The sequence below is a fragment of the Aquarana catesbeiana genome, linkage group LG05, assembly GCF_042186555.1.
Source record: "Aquarana catesbeiana isolate 2022-GZ linkage group LG05, ASM4218655v1, whole genome shotgun sequence".
Taxonomy (NCBI): Eukaryota; Metazoa; Chordata; class Amphibia; order Anura; family Ranidae; genus Aquarana; species Aquarana catesbeiana.
The window spans coordinates 192,573,398-192,600,336 of NC_133328.1; the positions used below are offsets into that span (position 1 = coordinate 192,573,398).

A 26,939-nucleotide genomic window follows, 5' to 3' on the forward strand; every position below is an offset into this window, starting at 1 on the left:
ATATGCAACTTTTAGCACATTTTATATGCCACATTTTCTACCAGCAGTTCTGGTGTTCAGAGGTGCTTTTTCAGATGCCAGGTATGCATAAAGCCTATTAGTGTTTGTTGTCAAATTAAAGTATTGTCCCTTGATCTGCACATATGGAAGTTCTAGCAGACCTGCAATTGTAAAAAAGTAATAAAAATCATTAGTCAACTGTTTCTTCCTTTTCTTCTTGTTTTTTTTTTTTTTTTTACAATTTATATGTCAATGTTTTTTATTTATTTTTTTTTTTGACTATTTTGTTTGCTTTTTTAGCATTACAGTGTAAACATTCATAAAGTTTAAGGAGCCTATAAATTCATTGGTAAAAAAAAATGCTTTAATGTGCACTGTCAGCTGTAGCAATTCAGAAGAGTTGACAATTTTAGAATATTTTGTATTCTTTTTATATTCTTTTGAACATACATGTACATGTCATTGCACACAGTGGTTTAGGTGAGTTATGCAAGGAGCTCCATAACCTTTTAACCACTTCAGCCCCAGACGAATTGGCTGCTCAATGACCAGGCCATTTTTTGCCATACTGCACTGCGTCGCTTTAACTGACAATTGCACGGTCATGCGACAGTGTACTCAAACGAAATTGACGTCCTTTTTTTCCCACAAATAGAGCTTTCTTTTTTGTGCTATTTGATCATCCCTGCGGTTTTTAGTTTTTGCGCTATAAACAAAATAAGAGCGACAATTTTGAAAAAAACACAATATTTTGTACTTTTTGCTGTAATAAATAGACCCATTTTTTTTTTTTTTTAAAAAAGCAAATTTTTTCCTCAGTTTAGGCTGATATGTATTCTTCGACATATTTCTGGTAATAAAAATCGCAAAAAGGGTATATTGATTGGTTTGTGCAAAAGTTAAAGCGTCTACAAAATAGGAGATAGATTTATGGCATTTTTAGTATAATTTTTTTTTTTTTATTAGTTGTGGCAGCGATCTGGGATTTTTATCAGGACTGCGACATTATGGCGGACATATCGGACACTTTTGACACATTTTTGGGACCATTGGCATTTATACAGTGATTAGTGCTATAAAAATGCACTGATTACTGTGTAAATGTCACTGGCAGGGAAGGGGTTAATACTAGGGAGCGATCAAGAGGTTAACTGTGTTCCCTATGTGTTTTCTAACTGTGGGGGATGAGACTGACTATAGGAGATGAGAGATCGTGGTTCACAGCTTGTAAGAACTCACAATCTCTCTCTTCTCCTCACAGAACTGGGACGTGTGTGTTTACACACACACTTCCCTGTTCTGCCTCTCATGCCTGTGATCGCTCGTGGCTGGTGGTTATCGCAACCGCTGGTCACGAGCATCGGCACCCCTGCTGTGCAATGGGCACGTGCGCCTGCTATCACGCTTAAAGGGACCAATGTACAGCTACAACGGCTCGCAGGATAAGGCCGACCTGCCGCAGTATAATGACGGAGGCTGGTCGGCAAGTGGTTAGGAATGATGATGTCATTGACCAATAATATGCTTTTTGTGTCCATACAGTACATTAGTGCATTTCTGTGTATGTTTTTGCTAGGATTTTAACCTCACTGTGAATTTATAGACAATAAGTAATCGGTTTATTTTAGTTGGTTGATGTTTAGATACCTGTTGGTAGGATTCTCTACTGATGTCACACGTTGATCAAATTTTGGTTTTCATAATGATATGTCTTGAGAGATGAGGAAGAAGTGTGAAAATAAAACTTTTTTTTTTTTTTTTTTTTTTACAAGGTTGCAATCGTATGTCTAAACATTCCAGTGTAATCCACTACTTTGACCTGAGGTCATTTTCTTTGCAGTGTGTGAATTGCATTTGGGTGTGGGTAGAACTTGCAATGAACTGTTAGCTGTTGGAAATACTAATTATCACAATTATACCGAACAAGTGACATCAGTATGTCTATGATGGATCATTGGTGCCAGCAACTTATTTTTACAGTATTCTAAAGTTCTATAGTTAAGTTATTTTAAACCATGACATGTACTGTATATGCCTATGTGTGTGTATTTGCATGAGTTGGATGTTTTTATTGATTTTTCTTTATATGATAACACCTCTTAACTTATTTCTCTCTTTCTTGCAGAACATTTAAACTGTGGGCTTATTATTCTTAATCAACCCCTGAACAACACTCTGTTGATTCAACTATGGAGTAAAGGTACTAGATGCACTGTTTACCAATGCAAACAATATCTTTGCTGTGTGTGATCATGTAAATTCAAAATGGACTCTCATTTGCTAATTAAATTCTCAAGTTGATTTGCTTAAAGAATGATTGCAATATTATACATCAAACTGCTATTATGAGAGCTTATCAACGGAAAGAAACCAGGCACTATGTTATCTACTGCACACATTAAGGTGTCACTTCCCTTTGATTGAAAAAAAAATCCTGTCTATGTTAGTGATATACATTGCAAGGATGTTAATAAACACCACTACAGAATTGTGTGTTCTGCTGCCTGGCTAGAAATTCACACCTCTATTCCACTTACTTCCTTCATCCTGTGCTCCCAGTGGGAGGGTCTGCGTCTTGTAGTGGCATAATTGGTCCCAATGTGCTAATAAGACACACTGCTGAGAAAACCAGTGAACCAATCATGTTAACAAGAAATGACTTCTCTAGGAACATTGTGTACACACCTACAGTTACAGTGCATACAGGAAAGCAGCATTTAGTTTTTGTTAGTTTTAGAAAATGATAGCTGGCTAAAATTAAAATGAAATGATAGTTTTAATAACATTAAATTACAAAATGGCTTGTGTTGATATAAATTCTTGTTCAATATTTTTATTGAAATTTTGCATTGAATTATGCAAAGTAAAGTATACAATGTATCAGTTTTCCCTGCCCAAGGGCCAACATAGCTCATCGGGAGAGACTAACAAAACAAAAATCTAGTGAGAAACAGTAAATGTTTACAGTACATTGGTGAAAAATTGTTGGGTTATGATAACCATTCTGTGTTCTAGAGTATATTAGGGTCGAGTAAAGGCAGGTGGAGTAGCCTCTTTGTTCCCGGTTTGAGTGACCCCAGGGATCTCATACCTGCCACCCCAAAGGGATCACGCTGTGGCCTGTACGATCTCCCCATGTCTTCACCTGGTCCTCTGGTATTGCTACCCCCCCACCCTCTCAACCCATTTTGTTTTTTTCTGGAGTATGTTCTATCTTTCTTGGACCTTTGCCTAGGATGTCACTGGCGGTGGAGAATATTTTCGGCCAAGTGAAGTTTTCGAGAGGTATTCTCTTAACTAAAACCAACTATGCAGATATTATTTAAACTGTGCCCCTCAGAATAGCCTCTGAGGGGGGAACTTGTAACCATAAGAGGAAATGAGAAGGACAGAGTGATAAAATATCGATATGACATCGATAGAAGGAAGAAAAGAAAAGATGTTAGTCATCCAGATGAGGCTTCATGGGTAGGTATATGACCCAGGTATAGGGGAACCTTGATATATAATGCCCAGGGTTCCCAAGTTGCTTCGAACCTAGATACTCTGTCTAGCAGTTTTGCAGCAATTTGTTCTTGGGTCATGATCCAAGATATCTTGCGTTTCGCAGACACCATTGAAACCTTTGTCTTTTTCCACGCTCCTGCCACTGTAGTTTTTGCTCCCAGGAGCATAAAGAATATCGGGTTTTGGGTATGTTTGGGAGTGTCGTCTATTCTGTGGTTTAACAGTGCAATAGTGGGGTTCTGGGGGATTCCAGTGACCTTCCTCACTAGGTGGAAGAACCTATTCCAGAAGCCTCTAATGCGGGGACAGGTCCACCAGATATGGTGCATAGTGCCCACCTGTTTACAATCCTGGAAGCATAAGGGTGAGGCATCTGGGTAGATTCTGGCCAGTCTAGAGGGAACATAATACCATCTAGTGAAAATCTTTACGTTGGCCCCAATTAGGCATGTATTTAGGATACCTTTTGTATGATTTTTGAAAGTAGAGGTGCCATTTATCTGGGTCAAGTTTTAGATCCAGGTAACATTCCCAAGCTTGGGCATAGGGGGGTAAGCTCTAAGGAGGCATATATGATTGAGATCCCGCCTCTCTGATCCATGAGGTTGGCGCACCATTGTTCGTACGCTGTTGGTTTTGGGGGAGCAGGTTTGTCTGTCCATAAGGTGTTTAGGAAATGCTCAATCTGGGAGAATCTGAACTTCTCTGTGTTAGGCATCTCTAGTTTGGAGCAGTAAGTCAGCGTGAGTGGCCCCAATGCAGTGAAGCAGTGACCTATTCTGAACATTCCTTTGAAGGAGTCGGAAGAGGACCTCTTTCGAGAAGCGGTGTCCTTGCTTTACCCAGATAAAGTGTATAATTTTCTATTGAAATTTGTTATTAGTCTCTTTGTGTATGGGGATGGGGAGTGAACAGAAGAGATACAGTATACGCGACATCAGGGTCATCTTAACCGCATTGACCCTACCCAGCCAGTATAGACCACACTTAGACCAGGCTTTTAGATCCCCTTCTAGTTTTTTGAACATCGGAGGATAGTTTGTGGCGAAGAGTCTGTCTATCTTGTTGGGAAGTGTAATACCCAGGTACGGTATGGAGTCCTTAGCCCAGGGAAAAGGGAAATGGGGTTGTAATTGATCAACCCGGTTTTGAGGGACAGAAATATTGAGTGCCATGGATTTGGATAAATTAACCTTGAGGCCCGAGATGGTTGCGAAGTCATTGAGCGTTCTTAGTAATTTGGGGGTGGAGATTAGTGGGGACGTGACGAAGAGCAACATATCTTCTGCAAATAGTGCACATTTATGTTCTTGGGGGCCGCAAAGTACCCCTTTAATGTCCGGGTTGGATCTAATGGCTATTGCTAGTGTTTCGATTGCGAATATTAGTGATGAAAGGGGGCACCCCTGTCTAATGCCTTTTAAGAATGTTGAAATCATCGGAGTAGTGTCCCATTAGCCGGATTTGAGCACTCGGGTGGAATAGAGAGAACGAATAATACCCATGAAGTTGGGACCAAATCCCCACCTTCTCAGAATGTCAAAGAGGTATGACCATGAGACAGAATCGAAAGCTTTTTGTAGGTCAATGGAGGCTAGAAAGCCTTCTTGTGGGGACCCTCTGTCCCAATTTGAGTGTAATAGCGAGATAATATCTATGGCTCTTCTAATTTGGTCTGGGCCTTGTCTCCCTGGGATGACGGCCATCTGGTGTTTATGAACATACTTCGCAATAGTCAGACAGTCTGTTCGCCATGATTTTTGTCATTATTTTAATATTATTTATTAGGGAGATTGGGCGGTGATTGCCAACCTTCCTTCCATCTTTTTCAGGTTTGGGGATAACAGAAGTAAAGGCTTTCGTTAAATCTTTATCCATGGGTGTTCCCCCTTTTAGTGAATTATAGAAACGTGTCAGGTATGGAGCTCAAGTAGATCCAATTTTTTTGTAGTAACAGCCCGAGAATCCATCTGGGCCTGGGGATGAACCTTGTTTCAAAGGTTTTATGACCCCCAGGACTTCATTGGTGGGGTAGGGGCTTTCCAAGATATCCCTATGCTCATCCTTTAATTTGGAGAGTGTTAGGTCCTTGAAGAAAGGAGTCCAATTGATTGGTGGTAGGGGGGTTACTATCTGTGTACAGTTTGGTTAAGTATACTTGGAAAGAGTGCATGATGCGGACCAGATTTTGGGTCTTCATATATATTCTATACCACTTTCTCTTTGAAAGGATCATGCAGTCACACTTTTAATACAAAAGAAAATATAGGAGCCAATAGGTTCCAAACCCACGCAAATCAATGACCAAAAAACAAATAAACTACAATTAAGAGCTGCGTGTTGTAAAGTGTAAAAAAAAAAGCCCTAAAACGTGAAAAGAAGCAAAGAAACCATGCTCTTATATCATAAATTACATATCATACATCACCAACGTGGTTAAACGAAAAAAATCTTCCTTTGAATTATAAAAAAATACATAAAGATTGTGAAGTCCATGTATAAATCCCACACGTGAATAACGTCCTCAGTGAGTGTAGGAAAGGTTCCTCTCCGCCCTCATGCAGACACACAAAGCACTCACCAGACTTTTAGGTCCAAGTCATTTTAGGCCCAAGTCAGTTTTCCATCCCCTTTGGGCCAAAGGCAAATTCATCCCCACCTTTTATGATGTTGTTTATTCTGAAATGGTACAGCTTTGCAGTGGACCACTCATCTTCCAGAGAAAAAACTATTGAACCCCTTAAAAAATAGCAACAGTTATTATTAGACAGGCTGACAAAGAGGGGAGCCTTGTCATTCATGATAGACATTATCTTACTGAAGCCTATAGACTTCTTGAGGACACAAGCACTTACGAAAAGTTGGAGAGTGACCTTCTTGGCCCATATAAGGAAGCCCTTAAATCCATGTTAGACGAAGCATACAAGGATGGAGTAATATCCAAGCCTGAATGGCAATTCCTGTTCCACTCTTATCCACTTACCATTTTTGTTTCATATCCCCAAAATCCATAAGGATGCCACCAATCACACAGGCAGACCAATTATATCTGGTATTGACAGCCTTACTAGTCCAATGGGAAGCTATATTGATTGTTTTCTCCAGGAACTGGTATTGCAACTCCTTTCTTATGTCCGCAATTCCGGCCATATGCTAGAGATTTTAGCCCAATACCTATGGCCGACAGGATACCGTTGGCTAACACTGGATGTGGCCTCACTATACAAGTCCATCCAGAACCAGTTTGGATTAGAAGCTGTCCAATATTTTCTGGCAGGTGAAAACCATAAGCATCCCAGGCAGGCCTCATTCCTCGTTACGTAGCATTGAGTACACCCTGACACACAATTACTTAGTTTTTCTGGATGTCTATTATAGACAAATCAAGGGCACAGCCATGGGGGCCAGGTTTGCCCCAAGGTTATGCCAATCTCTTAATGGGATATTGGGAGCAATTTCACATTTGGTCCAATAATCCCTTCGGGGCGAACCTGGTCCTGTATGCCCGATACATCGATGATATTCTGATTATCTGAGATGGTAGCAATAGTCAGTTGGAATCCTTTCTGGTCTACTGCCAGAATAATCTATTCGGGATTGAGTTGGACAGTCAGAAGTTGATATTCTTGGATCACATATTAATGGTGGATGATGTTTATCGGATTATTTCTCGAAGCTATTTTAAGCCATCAGCAGGAAACTCCTATATCCATGCCTAGAGCCACCACCACCCCAGAAGGATCAAAAACGTGCCTCTTGGTCAATTTTGCCAGCTTCAAAAGACTTGTTCCCGTCCATCAGATTACGATGAGCCGAGCGATATATTGGGAAATAAATTTCTGGAGAAGGAATACGGTCAGGCCATCATTGAGGACGCATACATGAAATACCGGCAGAAGTACTCGGAGGTTGCTGCCAACAAATGTCACCAAGAAGAGGTTATGTGCACCAAGAATGGTGGGGAGACCACAGCTAAGAGAAGTAATTCTTATAGCCGTCCAGAGCAGCAAATTCAATCAAAAGGGTAGCTTGTCAATACATGTTGCATAGAAAGAGGGAGGTTGCAGGCAGTGACGGTAAAATCCATGCCATTCAACAATTCATCAAATGCGGATCACAATTTGTAGTCTGCTGTCTGCTGTGCCCCTGCGGCCTTCTTGATGTGGGTCGTACAATACGTACACGGTTTGGGGAGCATAAAAGGAACACTCTCAAAGGCTTTGACAAGCACTCGTTGCCCCCAAACTTTCTGGAAAAACATAGGGGTTGGATTCCAGACCTTGATGTAGGTTGTCCAGTCCTGCAGGTTGCCCACATCACTGGCCCTAGACCTTATCCTGTTGTTGTCATCATCCGATCATCTTTCCAGTTGCCTTGTGCCCCCTTTTTCTACCTATACATACCCACCCACCCCTTAATTATGTCAAATGCCTTAGTGTCTTGTAGGTTCCCCATTTGTTCCTTTTTTCCTTCATATGTTAGGTAGGGTAGGGCATCCAGTGAGCAGTGTTAACCCTTTATCACTTCTCCTTGATTTAACCACTTCAATACAGGGCACTTATACACCTTCCTGCCCAGACCAATTTTCAGCTTTCATTGCTGTTGCAGTTTGAATGACAATTGCGAGGTCATACAACACTGTACCCAAACTAAATTTTTATCATTTTGTTCCCACAAATAGAGCTTTCTTTTGGTGGTATTTGATCACCTCTGCGGTTTTTATTTTTTGTTAAACAAATAAAAAAAAAGACCGAAAATTTTGAAAAAAATAAAAGTTTTGTTTCTGATGGGCATCCCTGGTGGCACTGGCAGTGGTAGGCATTGTGAGCGGGCACTGATTGGCAGCTGCCTGGGCATTGATTGGCCGCTGCCTGGGCACAGATTAGTATTTCCCTGGGGGTCTAGGGGGCATACCTGGTGGTCCAGTGTGGATGGCCATCCTGGTGGTCCTGGGCGACTTCCCTGGTGGTCCTGGGTGGCTTTCCTGGTGACCCTGGGTGGGATCCGAGGGGGGGCTGTGCTAATAAACAATCAGCACAGAACCCCCCTGTCAGAAGAGCAGCTGATCGGCTCTCCTCTACTCGCGTCTGTCAGACGCGAGTGAGGAAAAGCGGATCACCGGCTCTTCCTATTTACATCGTGATCAGCCGTGATTGGACACGGCTGATCACGTGGTAAAGAGTCTCCATCAGACTGACACTCCGCAACAACGATCGCCGCAATGCGGACGTCATATGACGCCCAGTCAGGATATTGAAACCACTTTGCCACTGTCATTCTGCTATTTGGCGGGCGGCAAGTGGTTAATTATTGTCCTTTGTGTGAGGTTTTGGCTTTCAACCAGTAGCCCACCCTTTTTATCATATGTGCACATCGTGTGTACATGCATTATATACCTGTATGTACGTGTGTGTGTGTGTATGTATGTATGTATGTATATATATATATATATATATATATATATATATATATATATATATATATATATATATAGCCTATTTATTTTCATTATTTTATCATATATATATATATATATATATATATATATATATATATATATATATATATTTTGTGTGTACAGTATCTCATAAAAGTGAGTACATCCCTCACATTTTTGTAAATATTTTATTATATTTTTTAATGTGACAACACTGAAGACATGACACTTTGCTACAATGTAAAGTAGTGAGTGTACAGCTTGTATAACAGTGTCAATTTGCTGTCCCCTCAAAATAACTCAACACACAGCCATTATTGTCTAAACCACTGGCAACAAAAGTGAGTACGGCCCAAAGTGTCAATATTTTGTGTGACCACCATTATTTTCCAACACTGCCTCAACCCTCTTGGTCATGAAGTTCACCAGAGCTTCACAGGTTGCCACTGGAGTCCTCTTCCACACCTCCATGATGTCATCATGGAGCTGGTGGATGTTAGAGACCTTGCGCTCCTCCACCTTCCATTTGAGGATGCTTCACAGATGCTTAATAAGGTTTAGGTCTGGAGAGACATGCTTGGTCAGTCCATCACCTTTACCCTCAGCTCCTTTAGAAAGGCAGTGGTCGTCTTGGAGGTGTGTTTGGGGTCGTTATCATGTTGGAATACTGTCCTTCTGCCCGGTCTCCGAAGGGAGGGTATCATGCTCTGCTTCAGTATGTCACAGTACATGTTGGCATTCATGGTTCCCTCAATGAACTGTAGCTCCCCAGTGCCAAGACACACTTGTCTTTGTACTCCTCACCTGGTTGCTGCCACACACGACACCATCTGAACCAAATAAGTTTACCTTGGTCTGATGTTCCAGTAATCCATGTCCTTACTCTGCTTGTCTTCAGCAAATTGTTTGCAAGCTTTCATGTGCATCATCTTTAGAAGAGGCTTGCTTCTGGGATGACAGCCGTGCAGACCAATTTGGTGCAGTGTGTGGCGTATGGTTTGAGCACTGACAGGCTGACCCCCACCCCTTCAACCTCTGCAGCAATGCTGGCAGCACTCATATGTCTATTTCCCAAAGACAACCTCTGGATATGATGCTGACCACATGCACTCAACTTCTTTGGTTGACCATGGCGAGGCCTGTTTTGAGTGAACCCTATCCTGTTAAACCGCTGTATGGTCTTGGCCACTGTGCTGCAGCTCCGTTTTAGGGTCTTGGCAACCTTCTTATAGCCTAGGCCATCTTTATGTAGAGCAACAATTCTTTTTTTTCAGATCCTCTGAGAGTTCTTTGCCATGAGCTGCCATGTTGAACTTCCAGTAACCAGTATGAGAGAGTGAGAGCGATAACACCAAATTTAACACACCTGCTCCCCATTCACACCTGAGACCTTGTAACACTAACAGGTCACATGACACTGGGGAGGGAAAATGGCTAATTGGGTCCATTTTGGACATTTTCACTTAGAGGTGTACTCACTTTTGTTGCCAGCGGTTTAGACATTAACGGCTGTGCATTGAATTATTTTGAGGGGACAGCAAATTTACACTGTTATACAAGCTGTACACTCATTATTTTACATTGTAGCAAAGTGTAATTTCTTCAGTGTTTATACAATATAAAACAATCAGCACAAACAAAGTTGTATCAGGAATGTTGCAAGCTGGACACTTTAGGCTAATCACATCCATCACATCACCTCATTGAATAAACAAAATAAAAATAAGTGCAACACAATAATAAAAAGTCAGAACACAGTGTTCTTCAGTGTTGTCACATGAAAAGATATAATAAAATATTTACAAAAATGTGAGGGGTGTACTCGCTTTTGTGAGATACTGTATACACATACTTGGGTTTTCTTTTTGTTTTTGTTTTTATTTCCGTCCCCACCTCCCCGGAGGGGGGCGGGCCCTTGTTCAATCAATCAATTTACTATTTCCCATTTTTTATTTAATGCACTTGGCTTTGATGTTCAGAGTAGCTTAGCTCTGAGGAAGGGGATGTACCCGGAAACGCGTCAGCTTATACCCCTATACCATCCCTACCAGGAAGGCATAAGAACTTAGAGAGCTTAGGGAGAACCCTGCCTACAACCGGGGACAAGCCGAAGCCAGAACCAACCCAGGAGGAAAAGGCTCCCCCACCGCCCCCACCATTCCCACCTAATTACACCAAGGAAGTACTCACTGGCCCCCCAATTGGCGAAATGGGGTCAGTGTTCTTTCCCTATTGACCGATAAGAACAGATACTACACTTGATCTTAGCCAAAAGTCTTGGATTACTGATGTCCTTGTTGCTTTTCACATCTGAGGAAAGTGGCAGGGTCTGCATCCCCTTAAACATGCTTTTCTATTGGGAGTATTACACCAAAAATGAAATTTTTGTTGCAGGGGCTGACAAATCTGACTTATCTCAGTACAGACTTCTGGGAAAATCAGTGAGCCAATCACACAAGCAGGAAAATATGTTTCTGTGGGGCGTTCTGTACACAGTCTGTGTACAGAATACCTCCAGGTAGCCATATACTGTAGCGTTGCATTTACAGAAAATTACAGAACTGCAGAATGAAAAGGAAAGGTAATTTTTAATAACATTCAGTTTCAATATGACGTGTGTCACAATTGTATACACTATATTATTTATTTTTTATTTGCTATTTTTGTTACCCATGAAAGTGGAGTTGCCTTTTAAGCTCTTGTGCAACTGCACTTGCAGAGTGCAACTTCACAAGTCAAATGCTCCCCTATGCCCACAAGAAGTTAGCTTGCTTTGGCTGCACTAGAAGAAGAAGCATAGAGTGGAACATCGCTGGAGGGGTACTTTTCATTAGGTCAGGGGCTTTTCATAGACAATGTCCTGACTAGGCAAAGCAACAGTTTTTTCTTCAAACAGCTTTGAATAATTGATGCTCCAAGGTGCGTGCACCACTAGAGAAATTAAGGCACACAAGGTCGGAAACCTCTCGGATGAAAACCACAAAGAGCACAGTTTCTATACCTCTCTCATTGGGGACACTGATGAGTGTGGATCCAAATGTGTTTTGCAGGAATTGAAGTAAAATGTATGGCACTATCACTATTGTTGTAAGTGAAGATTTTTAAGACGTGTATTGAGGGCTTCCTTTTATTTGATCTGGTGCCGTGGCTTTCGCTTTTATGTATTCTACTATCCAAACCAACAATAAAAAGCCATGTAATATGCTGTACATAACATTATTGTAAATACAGACCACAAATATAAAAAAAGTAAAACATAAATCTATAAAATCATAAGATGAATAACATGCGAAAAAGTAAAATATATTTAAATATATTGAATTTTACATGCACTGCCAACTGTTTAACTGGCATGCACAGTTTGAGTAGAGGGGTGTGGCTTCTGCATAGTTCTGGTTGGTTGTGTTTGAACAGAGATCCAGCTAAGGTCCTGAACTAAACTATCCTACAATGCCTGCAAGGTTACTGAGCATAAGTGATGGAGAAAGAGATCTGGGAGGCGCACCTGCCCATTAAACTACCCTCCTCGGGATCCATAAAAAGGTTTTTGGCGATCGAACAAGGGGACTCACAAGACCTGGGAGACCAGGCTATTTTGCTGCATGTTAGCAGATCAGCACGCTTACCCTGCCTCTTTCTGGAAGAACTTTGCTTACAGGAGCCCTGTAATCCCATCCCATCATTGTTCTTTCTTAGTTCACATTTCTGATGTTTATTTCCCTATTTTAACTACATTGCAAATTTGATTTTCTGTCTATTCAGGTCATACTTATGGTGATTATTAACTCATGGACACGTTTGTTCCTTTTTTTTACATCTGGGCATTTTCACTGTCTTCCTACCTACCCTTTGTCTCGTTTATAGGTCTTTCACACAATTTGTTGTTGCTCTTAGTGGGACCTTTAGCTGCATTTCTTCATAGAATTTTCTGTCTATGGATGTCATCATGGAGCTGATGGATGTTAGAGACCTTGCGCTCCTCCACCTTCCATTTGAGGATGCCCCACAGATGCTTAATAAGGTTTAGGTCTGGAGAGACATGCTTGGCCAGTCCATCACCTTTACCCTCAGCTCCTTTAGAAAGGCAGTGGTCGTCTTGGAGGTGTGTTTGGGGTCGTTATCATGTTGGAATACTGTCCTTCTGCCCAGTCTCCGAAGGGAGGGTATCATGCTCTGCTTCAGTATGTCACAGTACATGTTGGCATTCATGGTTCCCTCAATGAACTGTAGCTCCCCAGTGCCAAGACACACTTGTCTTTGTACTCCTCACCTGGTTGCTGCCACACACGACACCATTTACTTATGGTGATTATTAACTCATGGACACGTTTGTTCCTTTTTTTTACATCTGGGCATTTTCACTGTCTTCCTACCTACCCTTTGTCTCGTTTATAGGTCTTTATAGGTTTATAGGTCTTTCGCACAATTTGTTGTTGCTCTTAATGGGACCTTTAGTTGCATTTCTTCATAGAATTTTCTGTCTATGGTTTGTTTTTCTGCAACTCCCCCCCCCCCCCCTTTTTTCTTTGAGGGCACACAGCTGCTGGAGAATTCTCATGACATCTACAAGATTTCTGTTATGGGTAATGCCCACCAGCTCTCTAGTCGCCTATTTAACCATCATAAATGTTTGCGTGACGTTTCACATTTATCTAAATTTTTTCTTTGCAACGTTAATGTTTCTAGCTTTTTGTGCTTTCAAGTCTTTCTTCTCATTCCTCCTACTCTTATCTCTCTCCCCCTCCCTCTATCTACCCTATCTCAACCATAGTGTCCACCACATGGAAGTGAATCTACTTACCCATGGCAACTATCAACTTAATTTCCTACAATATAAGATGTTTAAATTCTTCAGGTAAGAGACCTCAAACCTATGGAGAACCAAAACATCTTGCTTTGTAGTATTGCTTTCCTCCATGAAATGCTTTAGCATACTCTACTAAAACCAGATTATACTCTCATTATTACCCAATTCTGATACTAATAAGGCAAAATGAGTTGCCATTGGTTTCCAAGGAGATATGCTAGCAGATCATCATGGGAGATTCATGTTCCTCAAAGGTCGCCTAGGTAACATTCTTTGCATCCTTGCTGATATGTATTGCTCTACTCAGGGCAAACTTTATTTTATCTTGCAAATATGGGCCTGTTTGTTTTCAAAAGCAACTACCACTTGTGTAGATATTGCCTTTAAACCTGTTTAACATGTATTTATGTAAACTGTTATATATTACAGCGGATTACTAGAATGTATTTGATAAAAGGACGGGTCCCTCTTCCCTCTATTCCCCAACCTCCTATTGCCCCTCTTTCTACCTTTTTTTTTTTTTTTTTTTTTTTTGGTGATGTAGCAACATTCTTTTGTGAGCCTTTCATTAATATACTCCGTCAACATGTCCACTCAGTAGGTGTGTTGTGATAATGTTCTTTACATGTCTATTAACCAATATTTGTTACTTGCCCTGGATTCATCCTTTTGTTCATCTTTGGTCACCTTATTGTTGACTGTTCACCCTCTTCTTGTAAAATTATTTAATAAACACATAATAAACAAAAAAGAAAAAAAAAAAAGGATGAGCATAATCAAAATTAAATCAATAACAAGGTATGCCAAAAATGAACACTGCATAGCTCAAGTGTTCAATATAAAGCAGATTTTGAGTAGGCAAGTATGTTTTATTGCAGAATAGACATAGCATATCTTTTCTGCTGTAAAGAGTCTGCTTGCTCACACATTATTTCTTATTCAGTTTGGTTCTGCTTTAACTGGTCATTAAAGAGAAAGTAAACCCTAATGGGTTTTACTTCCTCTTTTTTCCCCTGCAAAGATAAAGCATAATGGGCTACTATGCACCACATACTAGCCTATTATGTTGCACTTACCTGCAAACAAAGCTCGCAAGGTCCCCGCTGGTGGCCACGTCCATCTTCACCCCTCTTCCTTCCGGGGCCGTGAACTCCGGCTCTGTGATTGGCCGGAGTTGCGTGATGGCACCCCCGCGCATGCGCGCGGGAGCCGTCAGTCACGGCACGGGCCCTTTATAAATGGAACGATTGTGCCTTTTCTTCAGTGCGCATGCGCCGATGATATCGGTGCAAGCGTATGTGATAAATATCTCCTAAACTGTGCAGGTTTAGGTGATATTTACAGTACCTACAGGTAAGCCTTATTGTAGGCTTACCTGTAGGGAAAAGTGGTGTGTAAGGGTTTACAACCACGTCATCAGTTTAAAAAGCGTTACATTATTGTTATGATGATTATTATTATTTATATTTCATTTATACAGTTCTCAACCAGATTACAGAAAAGAGGGCGGTAATTTGCTGGAACTGGTAAAAACCACTTAGACTAATTAGTGGATGACTTGTTTAAACAGTTTATTTATTTTGAAAGACATTTAAGGATATAAAATCCTAAAGGGAAAATATTCCAAATGATATTCACAGCGTTTATCTTAAAATAATCTTTAATATGACTTTCAGGTATTTAGTCTGCTCTTGTTAGGCCCTGTTCACATCTGCTGCTTTGGGATCTTGGGCAGAGTCGCTGCGATTCTGCTCAGGATCCCAAATCACAATGCAATAGTGGCAAAATGCACCAGGCTTGTTCGGGTGTCATTCATTTTCAGTGGCGCCTAAACGTAGTACAGGTATGCTGCGATTGTTGTGCAGCAATCGTGACAAACCGCATTGCATAAAGCTTGTCGCCGAAAGTAAGCTCCTGCTCCTTAAAGCCTAAATTTAGTCAAAACATGTCTTTTAAAAACAGCACAACGGACATTACTTAGTCAATTGATGTGTACCTTGTGCTACCGTCTGTGGATTTAGTTGAAATCTGCCCTCCTGTGTTGTCCCCCTTACCCCACCCTTGCCGTTCTAATCTTCCAGTGCCACAAGGTTTAATAGAGCTGAGGAAGCTGTCATATGTACTGACTAAGAGTGTCCACGATGCCTGGCCATTCTGCCCCCACCTCCATTCATAGAACTTATACTATAGCTTCCATGACTGAAACACAATCTGTGGACGGAGGATAGGCAGATGAATGAAAAGTCAGTACTTCTTAGTCCTGTACCCCCAATGAGTTATTATTTTTGACTGATATGGGAACAGAAATGCCCTAAAACTCTTTTTATCGCATTGAAAATGCTGCTTTCTGTCTTTCAATTCCAGTATTTTTTTTGCTGGCATATTTGATTACCAGCCACACCACTCATTACAATTCCTCTCACAAAGATTTATACTGTGGAGGGACATGTGAGACCAGCTTTGTTACTGAGTACTGATTACTGAGTGTACTGGGTCTAGCTCTCATACCTATTGGACTGCACAGTCATATTTAGACACACTGCATAGCTGATGTAAGAGAATAGAGGCGGTAAGACAAGCTATAGATGTTGCAATTCTCACTCGATTCCCCCATCAACACAGTCAGTGTCAATGGGGGAATCCCTCCCACAGCACTATTGTGTTCTGCCGGCAGGGAGCATTCCCTGCCGGCAGAACACAGTGATAACTGCTAGTGGCTATAGCCACCATAGCATTTAAAAAATCTGACAGGCTGGCTGTACCGAAGTTGATCGATGGATCGACTTCGGTACAACTAGACTGCCCATAGATGGGTTTGAATCTCGGCCAGTCACTTCCTAACTGGCTGAAATTCAATCGATCTATGACCTGCATAAGTCTATGAAATTTTTTTTCTGAAACTCCACAATTTTTGCTTTTCTTCGTTTTCATAGCAATGCATGATTCCAGTGTGCTAAAATAGCTATGCATTTCATAAACTTGCCTTAAAAGAGTTCTGTCCTATAACTGATTAATGAACAGGACTGCATAATACATTTCAAGAAAGCACCATAAAATAACCTTCATTTACAAGATATATTCTTTTTTTTTTCTTTGTTGAATGAAAACTGTTTAGTAAGATCATCATTTATAAAATTAAATGGAAAAAAATATAAAATTAGATTAGAAAATACAATAGAACAAAGAATCTAAAGGTCGGATTGGATGGCTAATTCATTTTACTAAAATAGCTTAAAGGGATGGCTTAAAGTGTAGCTTTAGTTTTTCTGGAAAAATATGATGCATTGCATACATTGTAAACTGTAATAGGGGTTTAGACAGCACAGAACACAAACTATGATCAAAAGAGGTTCAGGGAATGTTTTTGAAGAGGGGTGGCTATTTGGGAGACATCAAGGTGGCACCATCATAAGCAACATTATGGTACAGCAAAGCTTAGATCCAGAGTCCTAGTGGTAGCGATCTGGGGTGCAGCAAGGACAGTTCAGCAGAATCACAGTGAAAATATTAAAACACAGCAAGGATAATTCAGCAAAATCATAGTGGCAGCAATATGGTGTGGAAAAGACAGTTCATCAAAATAACAGTGAGAATATTTAGATGCAGCAGGATCTTGAGGTTTTTGATGGCCTAGAACCACTAGTTCTGTCAGCATGGTCCCTGTAGGCTATCCCAGTGGAGTGAAGGTCAGAGTAGGAACTAAAGATTTTTTTAGGTTCAAGGGGGGTGGAAGGGGGGTCCTCTGCAACCCAGCTGCAGCTTTAGGTCCGCACAGGCCTCACACAGCAACCGGACATTGAGCAGTGCGAAGAGGAAGTGTGCTGCTGATGGCCCCTGCGTAGGTATTTAAATCTGAGCCAGGATTTGGTTGCATCAGGAGTCTGGCTAGGAGCAAGCCGAGTCACATTGTGCCAAGTCTTATAGCTCTATGCACCACGTGTAATGGTGTGTAGTGGCAGGAGCTCAGTGTAGGTGCTGGATTACAGGATGGTGCCTGGATGTGAAACCTTTCTTCCCATGCTTAGGTGGTGCAGTGATTAAGCAAGTGCTGGGGGGCCCAGGGTCTGGGAAATAGGAAACCTATGACATGAAGATTTCAGTCCTGTCACCAGCCATTTGTACTAATGCTCAGACATAGTTTACGCTTACTTCCTGCAGGTACATCCTGTATCCTGAGTTGGAAGGCCATCCTGCTATACTGTACTGTAATTACATGATCAGTTCCAGTATTGCAATAAGCGAACAACTGCTGGAAATAACAGCCACTTACATGGGCAAGAAATCTATCATTATCTTCTCCTACACCTAAATGTTGTAGCTGTTGAACTAGGTTTAAAAAAGGCTTGTGTCTGTGGGTGAGTATGGAAGCATTCTTCAAATATGGTATATATGTGGTGCTAATCTATCCTTATGTACCGATTCCAAATGTGCAAAAACCACACAATGCTTCAACAGTAAATAAATAAATATGACATCCTCTTCCAAGTGCAGTGTGCATATATAATAGCAATATCCTATGATAACCAGTGCATCCAGATATTATGTTTCCTCATACTCAAGAACATGCAAAATGTATTAAAGTGAGCCGTGCAAAATACAACTCATGTTGCAATTATTCAAACCAAAATATAAACGGTGACACAATGTGCAGAATTACCATAAAGTGCATACGTGCAACTACAGATGCAACTATGGATACAATAATTCATAAATTAGCCATAAATCCACAAAGTTGTACTAACCAAATTAGTGCCCCAAAATATTACAATAAGATTCCTCGTGCTCGTAAACCTATATTGAAGTGCTCCTTCAAGACGCAACTCCTGTTGCAATAAATGAACAACAATCAAAGTGACACAATGTGCAAAATATCATAAATGCGTTAGTGCGACTGCAGATGCGACTAAAAACCCAGCATTCCCATATAAACAATACTATACATATAAAGTGACAATTGTGCAATAAAGTCCCCAAAAGCGCTGTTTCATGCAATGTGACTTGTAATCTCCAAAAAGGAAAGTCTATTTAAAAGGTGTAATTAGAGGTGACTTGTGACAGGTTCTTCCACTCTTGTTCTGATGCGAGACAAATTATTTTCCCCAGCCTCTCACCTGCAGTAGCGGCCCCCAGTGGGCCGAATCAAACAAAAATGCACAGATGGATGGTGCTCTGTATAGGGGACATCCTTTCCCGGGAAGTGGGATCACCTGAAGAGATCCATCCCCTATACAGAGCACCCTGGATTTCCTTTATTTAGTGCGGCACTCCTGCGCAAATCACCGTAGCTGTACGTTGGCCCTTTAAACAGCTATTGCGAGAGACCCGATGCACATGGCCGACGGGCGCGATGTCCGCCGGCCACTCGCGATCGTGGGCAGGGGAGCCAGAACAGGGATGTGTGTGTAAACACACAAACCCCTATTCTGTCAGGAGAGGAGAGACAGATCGTCTGTTCCTACTAGTTACGAACAGTGATCTTGCTCCTCCTCTAGTCAGACGCTTCCCTCGACAGTTAGAAACACACACGAGGGAACACAATTAACACCTTGATCACCCCCTAGTGTTAACCCCTTCCCTGCCAGTGACATTTACACAGTAATCAGTGCATTTTTATAGCACTGATCGATGTATAAATGTCAGTGGTCCCAAGAATGTGTCAAAAGTGTCTGATCTGTCCGCCACAATGTTGCAGTCCTGCTAAAAATCACAGATCGCCACCATTACTAGTAAAAGAAAAAAATATATAACAAAAGTGCCAAAAATATAGCCCCTATTTTGTTTTAATTTGTTTTTTTTTATATCTTTTGGGGGGATATTTATTATAGCAAAAAGTAAAAAATATTGCTGTTTTTTCCAAAATCGTTGCTCTTTTTTGTTTATAGCGCAAAAAAAAACGCAGAGGTGATCAAATACCACCAAAAGAAAGCTCTATTTGTGGGAAAAATAGGACTGAAATTTTGTTTGGGTATAGCGTCGCACGACCACACAATTGTCAGGTAAAGCGACGCAGTGCCATATCACAAAAATTGACCTGATCATTAAGGGGGGCATGTTAATAAACATTTATTGAAACTTTTTTTTTTTTTTAACAAAAGTAGAGTTACCCTTTAAAGTTAAATAAAAATATTACCATATTGTGGTTACCAGGACTCACAAATCATATTTCATAAAGCTTATAATAATCCACAAGCAGATTCTAAAATGTCAGATTCCTTATCTTCATCATGTCCAAAATGTCAGTAAATACAAACAGATATATTCATGGTCGCTGAGTGTATTCCTGAATTAATTTAATATGGTAAGAAAATCATGAATGTCTAAGACAATTTTCATTTCTCACGAATGGTGCTCTCTGAATGGGCCATTTTTACTGTAACGTTTGATATGGAAACATAACTAAGCAGCAGTAATTGGCATAGGCATCTTACATTCGTGGATTAATGTCCCTTTTTCTTAGCTTTTGGTTTGGGCAAGGGCTACAGGCTTGAATTTTATTGTCTCTTTCTCTCTTTGGAGGTGCCCCCACTTACCTGGTGTGCTGGCTGATTTCCAATATCAATGTAATAAAATTCTAGCATTAAGAGATTGCAGCCATTTTCTATCTACATGCATAGATTCCAGCAATGACTGCATGTTACATCTCGGGGTGGGTTTTTTGTTTGCCTCAGCGATGGACAATATCTGTGCATGTTTTTAGAAATTGCCTCTTTTAGTCATGTGATTGGGCATGGGTTTTAAAGTGAACTTGAACTCAGAAAGTGAAGATTTACTATGTTATAGGAAACATCTAGAAAAGCTAACTGTACTGAAGCAGTACCCTGAAAATGTACCCTTTGTCTAGAAATCTAAAAAATAACAGTGAGCTTTCTGGTATTTGATTGTGCCTAGGTACTCCTGTACCTACATCCTCATTGCTGTATATCTGCATTGTAATATGAAGGCACTGTGCCTCTAACTGCTAGTCTCAGAAGATATGGAATGAGGCTCGGTGATGCTATTCACCGTTATCCTTGCTGGAGGCTCTGATTTTAGAAGGCAAATGCCTGCCTCTACAAAAATGGCTGCCTCCATACAGAGGCACATTGCAAAACAAGGAATGGTGAGTCTATAATGGTAAAAGATCACCTGCAGGGAGACCACAGGCAATATTGGTAACTAGTCCTTTGTCCTCCGCCTGCCATTATGGACACAGCTTTCAGAGTTAATTTCCTCTTTAAAGTTCATCCAACTTTAATTATAGAAGGTTATTTTTCTGGATGTGATGTAAACTTCAGTCAATAAAGAGAAATACATAATTTTTTTTCAATATGTGAAAGAAAATCTTTTGATAGATTTGTTTTGGTAAGACAGACATTCTCTGCTGCAGGAGAGGACTTTAAGTGAACCTCTGACCAGATCAAGCACACTCAAATATTTCCTTCCCCTAACAAGCAATAAAAACACTTTAAAACATGAATGGATTGCTATAATACATTACATGTTAATACATGGCATAGCCCGCATAGTACCAATGTCAATGGGCCCTTCGTATAGAAAGAAAAAGGCTTGTGTCAAAATTAATTAATATTTAATTATTAAATTAAATATTTATTAATTAAATTAATACAATTTAATGTCTCTATTAAAATAACATGTTTCTCTATCAGCCACATCTGATCTTCCCTGTGCTGAGGATCCAATGCCATGTAGATCAGTAAAAAGAAAAAAATGCAAACTGAAATATTATTAATATACCTTAAAGTAGCATCACTAGTAGAAGATCTTTTCAGAATGTTAAAAATATTTATTTTTTTCTATATAAATTGATGATTTAGATGTATGTTCTCTGAGCTATAGACACCTAAATTATTATTATTTTATTTTGGCTTTGAGCCCAGCAATGTTAATTTTCTTTTTGTTTTAATAATTGAATGCTAAAAACTAGTCACCACGGGTTGCTTCCATAATACATTTTAATGGAGTGGAATGCTTTCGTTTTGAAATGTTGTAGCTCATCAATTATCTTATTAATGTTTGTTAGTTTTAATTTTTTAAGTTTGTTCGAAGAAGTGAGTTTATCTGATGAAATTAGTTTACCTGCAAAATTTATAACAAGATATATTAGACTACAACTTTTTTTTCTTTTAGATAAACCATAAAGCATCCAAATCAAATGCAGTTAGTATAGTATATATGAAAAAAAAATTCTCTAAGCAAAGTATCCTCCTGTACAATTCAGATTTACAAATTGTCAGATATGGTACTGTCTGTTTATGATTATAGCACACACCATGGAAGTGTACTATTATTCAAAGTCTTAACAATGACAACAACAGCCAGTACAGTTTGCCACATTTAGGTACTCAAACTGGTACTTTCATCTTTGCCATAACAAAATTTATAATTGTTTTAACTTGTTATTGGTCTCACCAGTTTAATAATATCCCAAAGTCCACACTCACAAACTGTAATTGTGTCTCACTTAGGGGTAAGCGTGTTCTGCGCATACCCTTCCTTGAATTCATTTTACTGTGTTCCTGGTTTTCTGCATTATGACTATGGTCTGTACCCTGGACTCTGCTATGCTGTTTACCTTCTTTATATTGGCTGTGGTTTGTGGCATAAATTTGCTGGGTAGATTTACTAAGAGCAAATGGGCTGTTAACAAGGAATTTTCACTTTGCAAACACATTTTCCATTAGCTTAGTGAATGTAGTGAAAATTAATTTTGTAAAGAATACCCATTAAGAACAACAGTATTTTTGCTTGTACGTGATTAGATGATTTAAGTCAACGGAGCTTTGTTGCATTCACTAAGCTAAAGCAAAATTTCCTTGCAAAGTGAACAGCCTTTTTGCCTTTAGTAAAATTAACCCCAGAGTTTCTGTTTTTCATCTCAAGAAATTCACAACAATACAATTTATAAAACACTATCATGATCGTACAGTACAAGACACAGGCTGGATATTCATAGAGTCTGTGTTACTGTATAGGATGCTAATAATAGGATGCTACTTTCAGGTGATTGGACACTGGCAAAGCTTTGATGGACATGCTCCCTGGGTGTACTCCTACCCCAGTCTGTGAGACCTTTTTGCTTATAGTGTCCTTAGGTGATGGACCTCGTCTGACTTCTGGAGAAATGTTATGTTTCAGGCTTTTGGCTAGGTAATCAACTTTCAAAAGTCCGCACTCCAACATTCCTTTTGCCTAGAATACATAACCCCATTCTGGACCTATGCAACATTCTCTGTCTAAGATAACTTGCTTAGATCTTAGGATTGAAGAAACATCCCTCAGTGAGATTTTTTTGTGAGGGTTTTGGGCCTCTTTTGAGTCCATCCCATTTGCTTAATTTCATTCAAAGCTCCAATGCAACATTGTTTTGGCCTAAGCCCCAGAAAAAAACACACTCCTTTTTTCAACCTCCCTAGGCACCTTTCCTGTTAAGCAGGGAACTCCCTAGCTTAGTTACTCTAAGTCCACAGTGAAACATATCAGTTATTGAAGGTAAATCCTATGCTCTGACACCAGTTTTCTCAGTTGTGCATTTATGAATGAAATACATGCATAAAAAAGATAATGTAAAAAGAACAAAAAAACGATAGAACAAATTGTAATCTGAAAATCATGAAGTAAGCTAACAGCAAAGTTCCTGCTAAAAGCTTTTCATGATCTCAAACTTTCCATGTTACACATCTAACTGACTAAATGACTGGCACCATCAAGAGATAAATGCAAAAAACAGGAAGACTTTCACATCCATTTAACAGGTTTTCCCTAAAGTGGTTGTAAAGGTAAACGTTTTTTTTTACCTGCATGCATTCTCTACATTAAGGTAAAAAAATATTTACATGCAGCTCTTTCCACAGCCCCCCCCCCCCCCCCCAATACTCGCCTGAGCCCGATCTCAGTCCAGGGCTGTGCATGACTGCAAAAGCTCCTCTCCCGGCTCTCACAGGCCTGGCCATTGGCTCCTGCTGCTGTAAGTCAAAACCAGGAGGCAGAGAGCAGGGGATGGGGCCGAGCTGGGCTGTGCGTCTGAATAGACAGGAATTGCCTGGGAGCAAGTCTGCATTAGTGCCCCCATAGGAAATGGATTCCTATGGTGAGCACTGGCAGGGGACCCAGGAAAAGGAGGATCTGGGCTGCTCTGTACAAAACCATTTTACAGAACAGGTAAGTATAACATGTTTGTTATTGTAATGAAAAATAAGTAAAAAGTGTTAGTATCACTTTAAATTGTATGTTACTTACCCCCCTCCCTTTTTTTCCCTTCTTTCTTCTTCATTCATAACGTGTATTCCTTCCCTTACCCCCTGGAACTTGGGGCACACCTCCTTCCTGAGTATCAATCTTTTTTTTTTTCAGTGTTTCCTTTTATTGCCCTGGTCCATGTGTACAATGTTTTGCTATATCACTTTTCACTACCACAGCTGTTCAGGTGTGCATGTTCCTCTTTTTTCTTTGGTGATGTCATCAGGGCCTTCTTTAAGGAGGGGCAGTTGCCCTGGGCCCTGTCATTATTGTGGGGCCCAACATCCTAACGATCGCTCCCTATCACATAGTGCAGCTGAAGGGAAAGGTAAGCAGTGATCAGAGGTGTCCATGCCTGACAGTGGAGCTGGCCGAGTGGAGAGACACACTGACAAGCAGTGGCAGAGAACGGAGGAGTGAGGAAGGATCGCATTGAGGAGATAATGACATTCCTAAGACGGCAAAGATAAGGAAAGCCGATGGTGTGAAAGTTACAATGTGAAATAGAACATGTGCTTGGCTGAGCTGACGTTTGCTTGCTATCAACAGGCATGCCTGTACATAACAATGGTCGGCATGGATGAGCAGAGGGCTGGTATGTTTTGCGATTAGCAATCTGAATGAGCTAGTTTGCTCTGCTGAGTTGAAATTTCACTTCTTTAGCTGCTAAAGTCACTTATCTCTGCCTCTCAGCTTGCTATGCTCATGGACAGTACTGTTTTGTCTGTAAACCTGGTCAGCTTCATTAACCCCATCTTTTTCTGCCACATGTTAAATTCTGCTGTAATGCAAGACAACACTTTTACTCCGGCAAGGGGACTTCAGTGTGAGTTTGTAGCATAATCTATCTAGCAATCAATCAGTGAGCAGTAATTATGTGCAGTAATCTCTAGCAATCAATCAGTTAACAGTAGTGGTGTGCAGTAATCTCCAGCAGCCAATCAGTGAGTGGTAATGATGAGCAGTAACCTCTAGCAACCAGTGAGCAGTATTATGTGCAGTATTCTAGCAACCAATCAGTGAACAGTAATGATGTGCACTAATCTCTAGCAACCAATGGGTGAGCAGTAATTATGTGCAGTAATCTCTAGCAACCGATCAGTGAGCAGATATTGATGTGCAGTAACCTCTAGCAACCAATCATTAAGCAGGAGTGGTAATGATTTGTCGTAACCTCTAGCAACCAATGGGTGAGCAATAATGATGTGCTGTAACCACTAGCAACCAATCAGTGAGTGGTAATGATGTGCAGTAACCTCTAGCAACCAATGGGTGAGTAGTAATGATGTGCATTAACCTCTAGGAAACAATCAGTGAGTGGTAATGATGTGCAGTAACCTCTAGCAACCAATGGGTGAGCAGTAATGATGTGCATTAACCTCTAGGAACCAATCAGTGAGTGGTAATGGTGAGCAGTAACCTCTAGCAACCAATCAGTGAGTGAGAGCAGTATGGATTTGCAGCAACCTCTAGCAACCAATGGGTGAGCAATAAAGATGTGCAGTAATCTATAGCAACCAATCAGTGCGTGATAATGATGTGGAGTAACCTCTAGCAACCAATCGGTGAGAGGGAGCGGTATGTTGTGCAGTAACCTCTAGCAACCAATCGGTGAGAAGTAATGATGTACAGTAGCCTCTAGTAACCAATTAGTGAGCAGTAAGTATGTTCATAACCTCTAGCAACCAATGGGTGAGCGTTAATAATGTGCAGTAACTTCTAGCGATTAATGGGTGAGTGGTAAGGCTGTGCCACTCACCTTTAGCAACCAGCCAGCAAGCAGAAATGTTGTGCTGTAACATCTGCAACCAAACGCAACTGCTTCCTGAGCTGCTGCAGTAAACTGATTTGGAGTCTAGCTGACAATTAGTGTATGCCTCAGATCAGGTGGAGAGCGAAGTTGCATTCCGGGGGCTTAGAGCGGGGGGGCAAGAAAATGTTTGCTCTCGAGTCTGTCTAGGATTACATGAAGAGACAGAAGGATTTGAGGCAGCCTACATCCACAGAAGATCTGTGGTTAGTTCTCCAAGATGTTTGAAACAACCTACCTGCAGAGTTCCTTCAAAAACGGTGTGCAAGTGTACCTAGGAAAATTGATGTTGTTTCCAAGGCAAAGGGTGGTCACACCAAATATTGATTTGATTTGGATTTCTCTTCTGTTTATTTACTTTCCATTTTAATTGATAAAAAGTAACTATAAACATTTCTATTTCTGAAAGCATTGTTAATTTACAGCATTTTTTGCACCTGCCAAAAACTTTTGCACATTACTCTACATTCGTGAATAATGCAAGAAGCAAATGCCAGCAGGGTAGCACGTGAGTGTTTCTTAATTAGGTGGGGCAAGAGAGTGGTTTGGTGTGTGGATAGAAAGATAAAGGTTTTTTGTTTTCCTTCATTAACGATATGGTCAGAGGTTGGTCTGTTGAGTAAGGCTTCCCAAGGGTTATAAACCAGATTTTCAAGAAGGATGATTATGACAAAGTTGTAGACCTGTACTTGTAATTTTTGGACCCATGGGCACTACTACTAGATGTGGCGTGCATCCCTGAAAGCAAAGTGGGGAGTTGGTGTGGATGTTTATTTGGTAACCCGATCTGGAGTCGTGCACCATCTGAATAGCACCTTGTCAGTGTTTTCTTGGGCACACATTTTGGTGGAGCACTTTGCTGCTGCCAACCAGATTTTGTCCCATTCTGAAATGTTGAGAAATTCCCCCATATCTTGTTCCCAGCTAAGTATGTGAGTTTGGAGTTATTAGTGGAGGATGCAAGTGCTGAGTACAAGAGGCATATTAGGCATGCTGAGTGTGGGTGAGGTCTATTATAAGCACATAGAGGTTTGGGGGGTGGGGGATCCATTTCATATTGTAGATTGGGATAGGGGACCTGTGCATGATATTTAAATAAGACCACATTAGGAGTTCTGGTGTAGCATGAAGACATTAAAGGT

General features: G+C 40.6%; 1 protein-coding gene across 3 annotated transcripts in view; it reads left to right on the plus strand.

The window, feature by feature from the left end:
* Nucleotides 1–26,939, plus strand: part of TPK1 (thiamin pyrophosphokinase 1) — an 881,459-nt gene that overhangs the window by 206,307 nt on the left and 648,213 nt on the right. For all 3 annotated transcript variants that reach the window (XM_073630451.1, XM_073630453.1, XM_073630452.1), the window contains exon 3: nucleotides 2,126–2,200. In XM_073630451.1, the coding sequence (XP_073486552.1) occupies nucleotides 2,126–2,200 (75 nt within the window). The remainder of the gene's footprint in view (nucleotides 1–2,125; nucleotides 2,201–26,939) is intronic.